The sequence below is a fragment of the Onychostruthus taczanowskii genome, unplaced genomic scaffold, assembly GCF_017590055.1.
Source record: "Onychostruthus taczanowskii isolate IOZ18803 unplaced genomic scaffold, ASM1759005v1 scaffold112, whole genome shotgun sequence".
Taxonomy (NCBI): Eukaryota; Metazoa; Chordata; class Aves; order Passeriformes; family Passeridae; genus Onychostruthus; species Onychostruthus taczanowskii.
In genome coordinates this window covers 1,304,513-1,317,864 of record NW_024497852.1, presented here as the reverse complement: position 1 = coordinate 1,317,864, position 13,352 = coordinate 1,304,513, and the positions used below count along the sequence as shown (strand labels likewise).

General features: G+C 49.6%; 1 protein-coding gene across 4 annotated transcripts in view; it reads right to left on the bottom strand.

The window, feature by feature from the left end:
* KDM4B (lysine demethylase 4B) overlaps positions 1–13,352 on the bottom strand; it is a 74,013-nt gene that overhangs the window by 7,207 nt on the left and 53,454 nt on the right. For 2 of the 4 annotated variants that reach the window (XM_041425020.1, XM_041425046.1), the window contains 7 exons: positions 11,581–12,011; positions 10,617–10,737; positions 8,143–8,321; positions 6,641–6,863; positions 3,780–3,856; positions 3,546–3,601; positions 2,964–3,072 (listed from right to left, as the gene is read on the bottom strand). In XM_041425020.1, the coding sequence (XP_041280954.1) occupies positions 2,964–3,072; positions 3,546–3,601; positions 3,780–3,856; positions 6,641–6,863; positions 8,143–8,321; positions 10,617–10,737; positions 11,581–12,011 (1,196 nt within the window). The remainder of the gene's footprint in view (positions 1–2,963; positions 3,073–3,545; positions 3,602–3,779; positions 3,857–6,640; positions 6,864–8,142; positions 8,322–10,616; positions 10,738–11,580; positions 12,012–13,352) is intronic. The other 2 variants (XM_041425038.1, XM_041425029.1) reach the window with 2 other exon arrangements.

Below are 13,352 nucleotides of genomic sequence, written 5' to 3'. Positions count from 1 at the left end.
TGAACCTGTCGATATCCCCTTGTCCCAGCAGTGGGGACAGCTGCTGACACACAGGGGGCTCGGGGAGCATTAACCCTCCCAGGGCAGGAACCTGCCCCTCCTGATGCCAGCAGCACTCTGCCAAGGCAGGACCAGCACACAGCCAGTGCCACCCTGTGCCCACACAAACGCCCTGTGACAGGCACAAGAGCTCAGGCAAATATGATCAGAAGATAAACGTGAGTGACAGTGAGCCTGATGTGGAAGGAGTGATGGAGGAAGTGGCAGTTCTTGGCTGTGAGGGTGGTGAAACCCTGGCACAGGGTGCCCAGAGCAGCTGTGGCTGCTCCATCCCTGGCAGGCAGTGCCCAGGGCCAGGCTGGACAGTGGGAGGTGCCCCTGCCATGGCAGGGGTGGCACTGGGTGGGATTTAAGGCCCCTTCCAACCCGAACCAGTCTGGGATCGTATGAAAATGCAGATCTGGAAGTGTGGGAGATGGGATGGACAGAAACACCAGTGCCAAGTGCTGTGGGAAAGCTGCACAAGGAGATTTAAAAGCATTTTCTGTGGGAGGGAAAAGAGTCCAAAGCACAGGAGAGAAATCTTCAGAATAAAATGCACAGCAGAGTCAGGTCACTGCTGAGAGTAAGAAATGGGCTGTCTGCTGCATGATGAACACTGCAATTCATTTACTCCACTGAGGAATGACAGCTAATTATTCCAAATTTCCACGTCATAAATAATTTACGTGCACAGGCCTGTAATGTGCCATCAATCTGGGAGCAGGAAACTGCAGTCCTGAAAATGGTGCCATACCCACAAATGGACTGAAAAGTCTGTGCTTGCACAGGGAGACCTGGCCAAGCTTAGAGAACAGGATATTCCTTTCACCAGATCACTGCCACTCCTTGGCACCCCAGCCCTCATCACAGGAACTTAAAACAATAAAAACATATTAAAAAATCAAATTATAACCATGGATAACCCCTACCCCTTCTCTCCTCCACTACCCTCATCTATTTACATCAGCTGTCCTCACCCTCCACATCATTCCTTCTCTCCTTTTCCATGTTTTCCAGCCACAAAGGTCATCTTCCCAATGTCATCAAGTACTGCACCAAGCCCATCACTGCCAAAGTCAGGAGCTCCAGTGCCATCACCTTTTAGTCTCCCTCAGTTTATCTTCCCAACTGCAGCTGCTCACCTCCAAAGCACTCAGCCCCCAGCTCCCCCAGTGACTCCCCACGTGCTCCAGGAATTACCTGCAAATTCCCATGAAGAATCCTAAAACTCCCCACCATGGCTCATGAGTCTCTGCACACAATCTCATCCAATTTACACTCCCTTTGTACCTCACACCCCACAGCACAGCCCCACTGCCTCTGCAGTCTGCCATCCAATTTAATTGTTTAATCCTTACCTAACTGATAACTCTAAAACTTTCCAAGTGAAGGGCTTAAAGCCAGGCTTTGGCATTTGAGCTACAAGCCAGGCTCTGGCTAACAGCAGCATAAGGAATATGTGCCTGTAAATTCCAACACTGGCCTGTGTAAGTCAGGCACTTCATGTAAGAATTCTCCAGGTTCCCTGAGAAAGGGAGAAAACACGAGGTGCAGATGGAGTACAGCAGAAGAAATCAAACACAGTTTCTTTCCAGAGCTCCAGGAGCGTTTGGACAATGCTCTCAGGGTGGATTGCTGGGGTGTCTGTGCAGGGCCAGGAGATGGACTGATGGCCTGTGGGGACCCTCCCAACCCAGGATATTCTGGGATTCTAGGAAACTTTGCAGTTTGAGTTGAGGAATGAAGGAGAAATGGGTGCAGTGCAGAGGCTCTGGCAGACACAGGCTCTGCTTGGGAGCAGAGCAAAGCAGCAGAGTCAGACACACACAGACACTGGCCTGGCTCTGCAGGACTGCCAGGCAGCCAAGGAAGGGTTAAAGAATTAAGTCATGTTTCCTTGTGAGGCTCCATTAAGCAATACAAGTGAGTGTTGTGTAAAAGGATTTTAAGTTCAGCGTTACAAGTGCTGGTAATGAAGAGGATGCACGTTGGAAGTGTCAGCTGATCCATAAAGAGCCACCGCTGCAAGATTTATCACCCCAGCACTGCACTGCCCCATCACTCCTGCTGAATAATGAATGCTTTTTACATTCACATTTGTGTACAAAACCCATTTGCACAACAGAGAAATAACTCTGGAAGCAGGGATAGGTTCCTCCTAATCTCTCACCCGGGCTCGCTGCACTAAGTAGCAGCTCTGTTAACGAATCCATCAGCACAACCCATCTATCACTGCTCCAGCACCTTCCCCATCCCACACTGTGTCACCCAGCTGACTTCTGTACCAAAAAAAGCAGCAAAAGCACAATTTATTTTGCAATAACACACTATAGTGATGGAGCATTAACTAACATTAAGATAAATTGCTCTGAGCTAATGAATCGTCCATTACTAATCCCTCGGATGAGGCCACACAGCTAAATAACAACTTGGAGCTGGGCTTGTATTAAAATCCTTGCAGTCTTGCCTTGCAGCCAGGGTCACAGAAATGTTTATTCATTTCTGCAAGAGATTTCTTGATAGAAAAACAGAAATATTGTAAGGAAAGGTGAATTAGAGATGAACAAGTCAGCTTGTCTCTAGTCACCATGTCCCTCTGCACTCCTGCTGTGCAGTACTTGGAGTAAACGGAGCTTTCAGGCACTTCACACCTGACTGCAGGTGGGAAGGAGTCCCAGGCTCTGCCCAGGGCACAGCACACTCCCAGAGAGCAAAGGCACATCTGGAAATCAGAGCTGGTTGTGTGCCAAAGCACTGAGAGGGCCAGCAGACACAAACGACGCAGCTTTTGTTTGGAAATGAGAGCGAGATCACCTCCAACCTCAGCTGCCTCACAAACCCACACAATGATCTTCTGTCTGGTCACAGCTTTTCCCTTTGGCTCTTGTTCCCAAACACTGTCCCAGGTAAAAGACACCCACCAGTTTCCACCTCTGCTCGGGGATGGCGCTGATATCCACAGGGTGACGCTCTATGACATTGAGGAAGCGCGCCTCGGGGACAGCAATAGCACAGATTACGTGGACCCACCTGGGGAGCAAAGTGAAGACACAAATCAGGGCCTGCCATCATTTGAATGAAATGCTCAGGAGGGCAGTTAACATTTGCCTGCCTCCCTCAGCATCGAGGCACATTTCCAGGGGTTGGCAGCCTTGGCAATGTCCCCAGTCGACTGTTAATCAGGGTGGCACACGGTAAATGTCTCTGGAACAACAGAGACCAACCTTCCCCTACACCTGATACTGCACAATGCTAAACATTCTCTGAGAAGATTTTCTCTGAGAAACAGCCACATTCAGCAGGAGTTCAGAAGCTCTGCTGTCGAGCAGCCTGGTGCAGTGTAGGGCAGCACAGTCACCTGGGCTCATCCTGCCAAGTCAACGAGGAGCAGTTCCCTCCAGAACCCCAAAGCTTGCTGCTACACTGAGCATTAAGACCAAAGTCACAAGACAGGGAGACTAGGAGCAGCATGGAAGGAAAACACACTCAGAAGCAGCACTCACCGGCCATCAGTGGTCATCTGGAGAGCTCCTCCCCTGAGATTGCACAGGCAACATTCCTGCGGGAACACAACTCCTTCAGAAGGGGACCCAAAAGCTCTTCAGGCCGTTCACCCTCCCCAGAAAGCCACCACACCCCGGCTGGGATATCCAAGGCACCCTGAAGCCTCCTCCCCCGTGCCCGTGGAGCAGCTGGGGGTGCCAGCAGTGCCAGGGCTGTGCTGTGGGCACTCTTACCGCTGCCCAGGCGCCGGCCGAGCACCGCGAGCACGACCAGCTCTCGTTGACCAGCTCCGGGCGGATCCCGTAACAGCCTGCAAGACACAGAGCCAGAGCCCCTCAGAGCAGCCCTTGCACAGCCCTTCCTAGCTTCACTGCGGGACTCTCCAGCTCAGAGGCAGCTCTGAGAGCATCTGAGGAACTGTATTCCACAGGCTCTGCCAAAATGGGAGCTGGGACCAGCAGGTCTGAAAGCAAACCAACCAAAAGCCCTCCACAGGTAACCCTCACATTTCTTTTTCACTTTTCCAAGGACCACAATAGCAAGACTTTGTTTCTTTAGGCAGGAGCTGGGCTCCAAGGTGATGCCACCACTGCTGGAGTGCACTCACACATCAAATGAGGGAAGGGCACTGAATTTTGGCAAGGCTGAAGCAGTTATTTTTGCTGAGTGGTGGCATGAGGAAGGACAAGGCAAATAATACTGCAAGGAAATGAAATACCTGCAGTCCACACGGTTAACAGTATTTAATTTATGGTTATAGAAAGTGTTAAAAACATTTCACTTTACAGAGCATCAATTACTGTAACATGCAAACACCAAATCCTCCTACAACACCACCAAAATAGTAAAGTGGTATTATGCCCATTATAAAGGCTGGGAAATAAGAACAAAAAAAGTCCTTAAAATTCTATAAAAGGCACTGAGGTTTGTCACTGAAAACAATGGGGAAAAGACACAAATACAGTTTTGGAAAAGTAGATCTATGTGATTCCTGCAAGCTTGTAAAGTGAGTGGAAAATTGAAGATCAGCATCTCAACTAACACACAGCTCATTACCCCCAGCCTTCATCCCTCCTAACAAAATCTCATCCAGCCTTCACCTGTCCTCACAAACTGAACAGAAAATTTCAGCTGGGAACAAGTCTCAAATTACTGAATTAGACTCAAAAGAAGACATTCAGAAAGCACTGGGATTGCCACCACAGCCTGATTTATAAATATCATCCACTTAACCAGATAAACAGCATGTCGAAAAAAGTCAATACTATGGATCTGCAGCTGCTCTCCACATCTGAGGTCTCTTTTCATCATATGGCAAATCAGGGCAGCAAATGCACCCAGGCCTAGAACAGGGACAGGGGAGTTCAGTCCAAAACTGAGCTGAAGGAGAGCCAAACCCTGAGCACAGCCTCAAGCTGCACCAGGGCAGGTTTCGATTGAAAATCAGGGAAAATATCTTGATGGAAAGGGTTGTAAAGCATTGGAACAGCCTGCCCAGGGCAGAGGTGGAATCACCATCTCTGGAAGTGTTAAAAACATCCATGGATGTGGCACCTGGGGACACGGGCAGTGGTGGCCAGGGAGTGGTGCTGGGCTGATGTTTGGATGCCTTAAAGGCCTTTCCCAACCTCAGTGATTCTGTGAGGGCAGAACAATCCCATTTACTGAACCCCAGGCTGTTCCATAAGGATAATCCAAGAAAAATATGCTTTTTTTTATGGATTTTGTCAGTGCCTCAAAAGCCCAGAAACCTTCCCCAAGCTTCCCCTCTCCGCAGGGCCTGGCTGCTGGAAGCCAGCACAGTCTGAGAGGGCACTTCCCAAGAACACACAGGCTGCCAGCTGGTTTTACAGTCAGCCAAAATACACCTCACCACTGCAATCCTGCAATAAAAGCAAATGGATTGTCTGCAGCAAAGTCAAAGGGATGTCACAGAGCACAAGGCAACAAGCAGGCACTCCAGCCTGAGCCTCCATCAGATTTAACACCTGTCCTGCCCTACCCTCAAGGGGAGAGTACAGCCAAAATATAAAACTGAGTTGCTCTAAAACAAGATGGATCTCAGTTCTGAGCCTGCAGATTAACATCATCTTGCCCACACCCCTCTGTCCTTAAACAGAATTTGGCCACAGAAACCATCCTGACAGACTGGACTACTGCAGGCCTAAGGATGGACAAGGTGCAGGAGCCCTGAACTGTGAAGGCAGGATGAAGTCTTCCTCCTCACACCCACTCTGCATCCCACGGCCTGATTAGCCAGAAATGACCATAATCAGGGATTCAGCACAGAAACAAAAGTTGCCTTCCAGTTCCCAGCCCTGCTGAGCTGCACGGGGACCTGCAGACTCTAAAATTGGAACAACAAAAGTAATTCCAGCTGATGCAAGTCAAATAAGATTCTCCATCTGTCAAGATCAAACAGCTGAACAGTAATTCGTCACAAATGCTAACTGGATGCTCTACAATCTCCACTGAAGGTACACTCCACCAGGATTAATCAGATCTTCTTTTAGACATAACTATCAGGGAAGCAAACAGACATATGTTCCCTTTTGTAATCAAGTGCCATTACTACAAACACTATCACAGACACTAATAAAATATATCTCAAACTACTCCATAATCTCTGCTGCATGCAGGAACAATATAGCCTCCCCCAGCAGAACAATATTGGAACAAAATATGTGAGAGAAAAGAGTGCAATAAAGCCTTTGAGTTCTGCTTTATTACAAAAAACGAAAGGTATCAAAAGAAAGAATCTTTTCCGTGAGACAGAGACGAATCAGCCAACAAAATAAGCACTAAAAAGAATATTGGTGTGTAGTTTTAAGATCAGTGGCTGCCAAGATGGACTTGAATACACAGATGTGCTTTGAGAGGAAGGTTCCCTGCCCACGGCAGGGGATGGGAGCTGGATGAGCTTTAAGCTCCTTCCAGCCCAAACCTTTCTGGGATTCCTGATGTCCTTGTACCAAGAAAGATAAAAACGGGAGTGACAGGATACAAACCTGCCAAGAAGGAACTCAAACACAGCAGCACACAAACTCCTGAGTTTCTGGGGTCCCAAAGGCTTTGGGGAAGGTGAAACACTCACTAGCATGAACCTGCAGGCAGCATTTGGCACAGGATATCAGGGGACTGGTCCCATCCTCTCCGATGTAGGAATTTGAAGGAAGGGGCTCGGTGTTTTCTCCACTTGAGGTAAAGCACATCTCTGGGATCAGGGGCTTGCTCCTCTGGCCACACTTGGAAAGGTGCAGGAAGGAGGGCGGCTCCCCTGCGGACAGCGGGGCGGCTTCCTTCTCCACCTGTGAGGACTGCAGAGAAACCCGTCACGGGCAGCACCTCCTCCTGGCCACGGCGTGCACTGCCCACCTGAGCACTGCCCTGCCAAAGAGGGCACCAGCACCCGACACCAAACTGCCAACAGACAGCCCCAAAATCCTGGCTCCCCCTTGCTTCTCCCCCTCTTCCTCAGGCACCGACTGGGGTCTGTCATTTGTTCTGGAAGCTCAAAGAAGCATTAGAATAACGAGCAGCTTTTCCTGGTTTTCTTCTGCAAAAATCTTAATTCCTAAATTGCAGCTGAAAACACCAAGGAAAAATAAAAAGGAAAACATTACTAAAAGCAAGGCCTTCCCTCCCTCCCTCCCTCCCTCTCCCATCCCCTTGGCATCCTTCCCTACTTCTCCTGCAAGAAGTTCTCCTGAAGGACATTTCAAGGTTTCTGGTAGCTGACAGAGTTAATAGCAATGGATAAAACAGCTCAGCTGCACCCAGTTTTCCTCACAACAGCCAGCAATCAGAACAGATATTTTATTTTCAGTCTGTATAATAAATCATGAGATTTTATTGAAGGGGGAGGTGGGTTCTGCTTTCCTCAGGAAAAGCTTCCAACACGGCTACAAGTATCTAAGACACGAATTCCTGGTGGGCACACAAAGCCAGATTTGGCTTTATGTGAGAACAAATCAATGCTCAACTGCACAAATAACTAATTCATCTGATGAATTTTGCCTTTCTGCTTATAACATCTCCCAAAGCATATTGGTAGTTTCCAAAAAAAGGTGATGGATGTGCTTACTCAGTAAATTTTTATTTTGTGGCTTGTTTGCATAAATTCAGCAACTCAGGCCCGTATGGAAACAGGAGCCTGGTGTGACTTTTCTCTGCATGGAACAGTGTTTGCAAAGCTCTTTCAGTGTGATTTCAAAATGAACAGTGAGCAAGCCAGAGAAGCCAGGAAAGATAACAAAAAAGGCTCCAGCCACTGCCAAACCCAAACACGTTTCTTTGGTGTGCAAATTTGTATGGGTTTGTCTGTATCAGAGATGTCTGCATCCTAACTCATCCATCTGAGCATGTCAGAGGTTTGGGTGAGGTATTAGGGGAATCTCTCCATGGAAGGTGTGGTCAGGCTGCCCAGAGAACTGGTGGGGTCAGCATCCCAAAACACACGTGGAAACAGAACACATGGAGACAGAGTGGGGGACGTGGCTTTGGGGTGAACTCAGCGGTGGGGGACTCACAGCTGGACTTGATCCTAGAGCTCTTTTCCAGCCTTAATGATCCCCTGACTCTGTGATGAGGAATTACCTGGTTATAGGGGTAGAAGAGGGTGCAGACAGCACAGTATGGCTCACTCAGGGCAGCAGCTGCATTGAACTTCCTTTCAGCTGGGAAATTAAGTGCTTTGTTCTTCCACTGGAAGGAAAGTAAAGATTTCAAAGCCTCTGGATCACTCATCTCTTCCTCTCCAGAAAATGGAAACATTTCTAGAATGAAAAGGAAAAAAAAGAAATCCCAAAACAATGAGCAGTAAGTAAAGGCAAAAGAGCAGAGGCAAAAGGAGCAAGGTGAGGAGCTCCCAGAGCTGCCCTGCACACACCAACCCTGGCTGGGGGTGCCCTGGTTCAGTGTTCTGGTACAGCCATTCCCACAGCTCTGAGCCTCCCACTGCACTCCCCACCATCCCTCCCTCTGCCAGAGCTCTGCCAGCAACTGCTCCTGCTAATTAGTTTGCTAATTCTTTATTTTATAAACCTTTAAAAGGTCCTTGGCATTTCACGATTAAACCACTGCCGAATCCATTTGTGGCAGTCTGGGGGTCCCAGTTTCTTACCCTTCCTTATGAAGGAGTTTTGAGTCACTGTAAGTGTTAAAGACATTTTCCACACAAGGCTGAATGTAAATCATTCCCTGCATCACCAATCTGCAAAGTTTCCGAAAGAACAGGGAACTCAAAAACATCTTGGAAGAACATTATCCCCAGAGCTCAGCACATTAAACCAAATTGTTCACTGCTTCACTGTTAATTACTGGAAATAAGCAGTTTATGTTCTGCTCTGCAAGTCTAAGTCTCCTCCCCAGTTCTCCCTCCCTTTGAAGATTTTCTGACTCTTGGGTTACCTGAAAGGATAAAAGGAACTTGGGAGTAAAATGTTAATGGCTGGGTTTACAACTCAGATTTTAAATGTTGCCCATAACATATTTGTCAGACAACGTGGAAATTTTATTGTGTTTGATGAATCCCTTTTTTGAGGTGATGAGTGCTGGGTGTGTGGCTCTGTCACATTTCATATGAGGGTTACCCTTTAAAAAGTGTTTATTTATGAGACATGAATCAAAATCCACATTTCTCCAAATTTCAGTCGAGGCACATCAGGTGACAGACCAGGATTTACGACACCAGTGAAATCAGGGGAACAGCAGCCTAATCCAGAGTGACAGAGGGAGAGAAGAAAGGGAATGACTGGTGTGTGCTGTCACCTTGGCTCCTCCCAGGATGGATCCCGGGGGACACAAGGCATTCAGGATGGCTCCCACATTGCAAACAACTTGTCTGGGCTCAATCTTTGTGTAACATGTGCACTCCTCTAATTTACATGCTCACTGTTGCTCCTGCAGCCTGCAGATCATCGTGCACATCATTCCCTGAGAAAGCCTGGGGTGCAGAGGGCTGCCTCTATTCCCTGGTGGGGAGGGAAGAATCTGTTTGATCAGATTTTGCCCAACAGAGCTGTAAATCAGTCCCCAAGAAATGCCAGCTTCCACAAGAGCTGCTCCTGCTCCACCAGCCAAGTCCCCAAACAGCATCCAACAAGTCAAAGCAGTGAGAAGAATCTGCCTAATGAGGCAGCTGGATCCAGAGCTGGTTCCAAGGTCTCACACCAAAACAAGATAACAAGTCTCAGCTGCCTCTGCACACTTCACTCCATGTTACACACTTGGAAGGCATCAAATGCATCCTCCTTGGTGAGGAAAGGAGCTCTGTGAGCTCAGGAGAAGCCTTTCCTGCAGGAGGCTGCTCTAAAATCAATGGATGCACTCCTGAAGGAGGGTGAATGGGAAAGATGATGGCCTTTGGAATGAGGAGCTGTGAGCAGGGACTGCCAGCTACGCCCACGTGCCAGACCCAGCACACAAAAGCCCCTTACTGGGGCATTGTCCCTATTCTGAGTAATGTGGAAAAGGCCTCAAAGTGGGAGATTACTCCACAAAACAGTGTGAGAGGTAAGAATCTTTTCTTTCCCCTTGGTCCAGACTGTTGGGGACTGCAATGGGGGAAAGAAGAATCAGTGATGTACAGTTAAACACCAAAAAGCATTTAAATTCTCATTTCTGCCTCTGCCAAGGAAAGCTGGACCCCAACACTGATGTGAATTAGGAGGCAAGCAAAAGGTTAGAACTGACTTTCCTCACACACACGAGAGCAGATCTGACCTCCACTGCCTCCAAGGACCAGCTCTCATCCCACTTCAATATCCAAGACAGAGCTTTGCCTTTAAGACATTATTTTCTGCAAACTCTTTTTTTCCCTTTGCCCAAAACGCTGCCTCATTCTGCAGCCAGCAAAATATTTTTCTTGAGTGAAAAAAGGGTGGGAGGTGAGAAGCGACACCTCCCACGGAGGAGTTTTGTTTCCAGCTGGGTTATCAAAACGGGAACACGCTGCCTTTCCTACCAGCTCCGTGTAACACAGACTTTCAGGCCACCCAGTTTTGCCAAAGGCTCCAGCAATTCCCTGGGGCAGACAGGAGGTGCCCAGGTCCCTGGTGCTGCTCGCTCACCCTCGTCACTCGAGGTCTCCTGTTTGACCACGGACAGCGGGGAGCGCGTCGGGGGCTTGCCCAGCGGGTGCCGGCGGCTCTTCTTGATCTCCATCTTCATCTTGGAGAAGGCAGAAGCAGCCTGGAAAGAAGCACAACAAGCTGGATGGGCACCCCAAAGGAGGGAACAGGACAAGAGAGGCAGAGCCCCTGTCAAGGAGAGTTCCTGGATTCACACAGAAAACTTTTCTCTGCCTTTTGGCTGAACCACCGAAGCCTTCCGAGCCAGTTCCTGGAGCAGATAAAAGCCAACACCAACTCTTAAGAAGTTGGGTAAACTACAGAGTTTTCTTCAAATCAGGACAGCCTCAGAACACCTGCAAGCTGCCAATTCCATCAGCTCATGAAAAGTCTGCTCAACCACATACACAGCCGGGAACCCTGCTGAAATCGTGACTCGCGGAATCCCAGACTGGGCTGGGTTGGCAGGGACCCGAAAGCCCATCCAGCTCCAACCCTGCCACGGGGCTGCAGACCTCGAGACCAGGGGGTGCTTGCACCCAGCCTGGCCTTGGAGCTGTCCTCACGCCAGCACCACAGCCTGCGAGCCACTGGCTGTCACAGTCACACCTTCTGGAAAAATCCCTTCCCCAGGATTTCTCTCCTGGGAAGCTGAGAAGCCTCAGAGAAAAAGGAAAACAATATTATCTCATTGCTTCTCCTGTGTTGTGCTGCTTTGGAATGTGTTTGGAGATTGTTTACCAACAGGTGATTGTTTCATTGGGTTCATGTGAATTGTTTTGACTTATTGGCCAAGCTGTGTCGGGGCTCTGGAAGGAGTCACGAGTTTTCATTATTATCTTGCTACCCTTCTGTAAGTATCCTTTCTGTATCCTTCAGTATAGTTCAGTATGATAAAATAACAAATCAGCCTTGAAGAACGTGGAGTCGGACCCACCACTCCCCCCGGCCCACCGTAACTGACCTCGGCGGCGAGCGGGGCGCGCTCGGCCTCGGCGCCGTCCTGCTCCTTGCCGGGGCCCTGCGGCGGGCCCTGCTCGCGCCAGCCCAGCCCCTTCTGCGTGGCGAACTGCTCGAAGGCCTGCTGGCAGGACATGTGCTCCTTGTCGAACACCACCTTCTTGCTGCGGGGCACCACGTACAGCATGGGGATGATGGGCCGCGGCTTGAAGTCGTCCTCCTCGGCCGGCGCCTCCGAGGGCTGCACCACGTTCAGCGCGGCCGCGGGCCGGCCCTGCTCCGCGCCCGGGGCCGGGCCCGGGCCGGCCTCGGGACAGGGCTGGGGGGCCGGGACGGGCCCCGGGGGCGGCCCCGGCGGCTGAGGGGGGAACGGCTGCTTCTTCTTCCGCTCGCCCTTGGCCTTGGCGGGCCGCGCCTTGGCCTTGCACTCGCCTGCTGGAGAGAAAGGCGACGCTGAGCCCCGTGCCGGGAACGCAGCGATTCCCTCCCTCCTCAGAGCTCCATGTTGGGCTAGCATGGAATTCAGCCATTCCCTCCCTCCTCAGAGCTCCGTGCTGGGCTAGCATGGAATTCAGCCATTCCCTCCCTCCTCAGAGCTCCATGCTGGGCTAGCATGGAATTCAGCCATTCCCTCCCTCCTCAGAGCTCCATGCTGGGCTAGCATGGAATTCAGCCATTCCCTCCCTCCTCAGAGCTCCATGCTGGGCTAGCATGGAATTCAGCCATTCCCTCCCTCCTCAGAGCTCCATGCTGGGCTAGCATGGAATTCAGCCATTCCCTCCCTCCTCAGAGCTCCGTGCTGGGCAAGCATGGAATTCAGCAATTCCCTCCCTCCTCGGAGCTCCGTGCTGGGCTAGCACGTTCCATCACGGAATTACACTGCCTTCTCTCCCTCCCCAGAGGTCCATGCTGGGCTAGCACATTCCACCATGGAATTCAGCATTTACTTCCCTTCCCAGAGCTCCTCTCTTGGCCAGCAGATTCCACTATGGAAATACTGCTTTCCCTTCTCAGAGTTCTGTGCTGGGCTAGCACATTCCACCATGGAATTACTGCCTTCTCTCCCTCCCCAGAGGTCCATGCTGGGCTAGCACATTCCACCATGGAATCACTGCTTTCTCTTCCCAGAGGTCCATGCTGGGCTAGCACATTCCACCATGGAATTCAGCATTTACTTCCCTTCCCAGAGCTCCTCTCTTGGCCAGCACGTTCCACTATGGAATTACTGCTTTCCAACGGGTGCTCTGAAAGCTGCACACACTCAGCTGTGCCTCAGCACTGACCTAGAGAAGCCACTTCAGAAGGAAAATACTTGTGTCATTTCTATGGACTGTTAAACTCCTGACTGGAACACAAAGGCTGCTAAAAGCAACGTTTCCTGGAGGGAAGATATCTAAATCCCTAGGAAACTGGACACTGTGCCAAAAATCTGTAATACGTCACATTAGCCATGACTCTGCTCCAAGTTTTTTGTCCTCCAAAGTCAGGGGTACAAAACCATCCACTGGGGTGCAGGAATGAAATATTTTTGTACCATTAATAAAATAAATATTTGAAACAGTATTTTTTTATCTTTATGCCTTCCTTTTCTAATCTCTGTTTTTCTGTATATTCATATTAGCACAGAAGTGCACGTGTACATGTGTATTTCTGTGCTACATATGAATAAATGTGTATATAAATAAAGACATACGTCAGGAGGTGTGCTCAGATTATTTTTTTTTTTTGCTGATAAGGAGGTGCAATCAAGAGTTTGAAGACCCCCCATTCTCTATC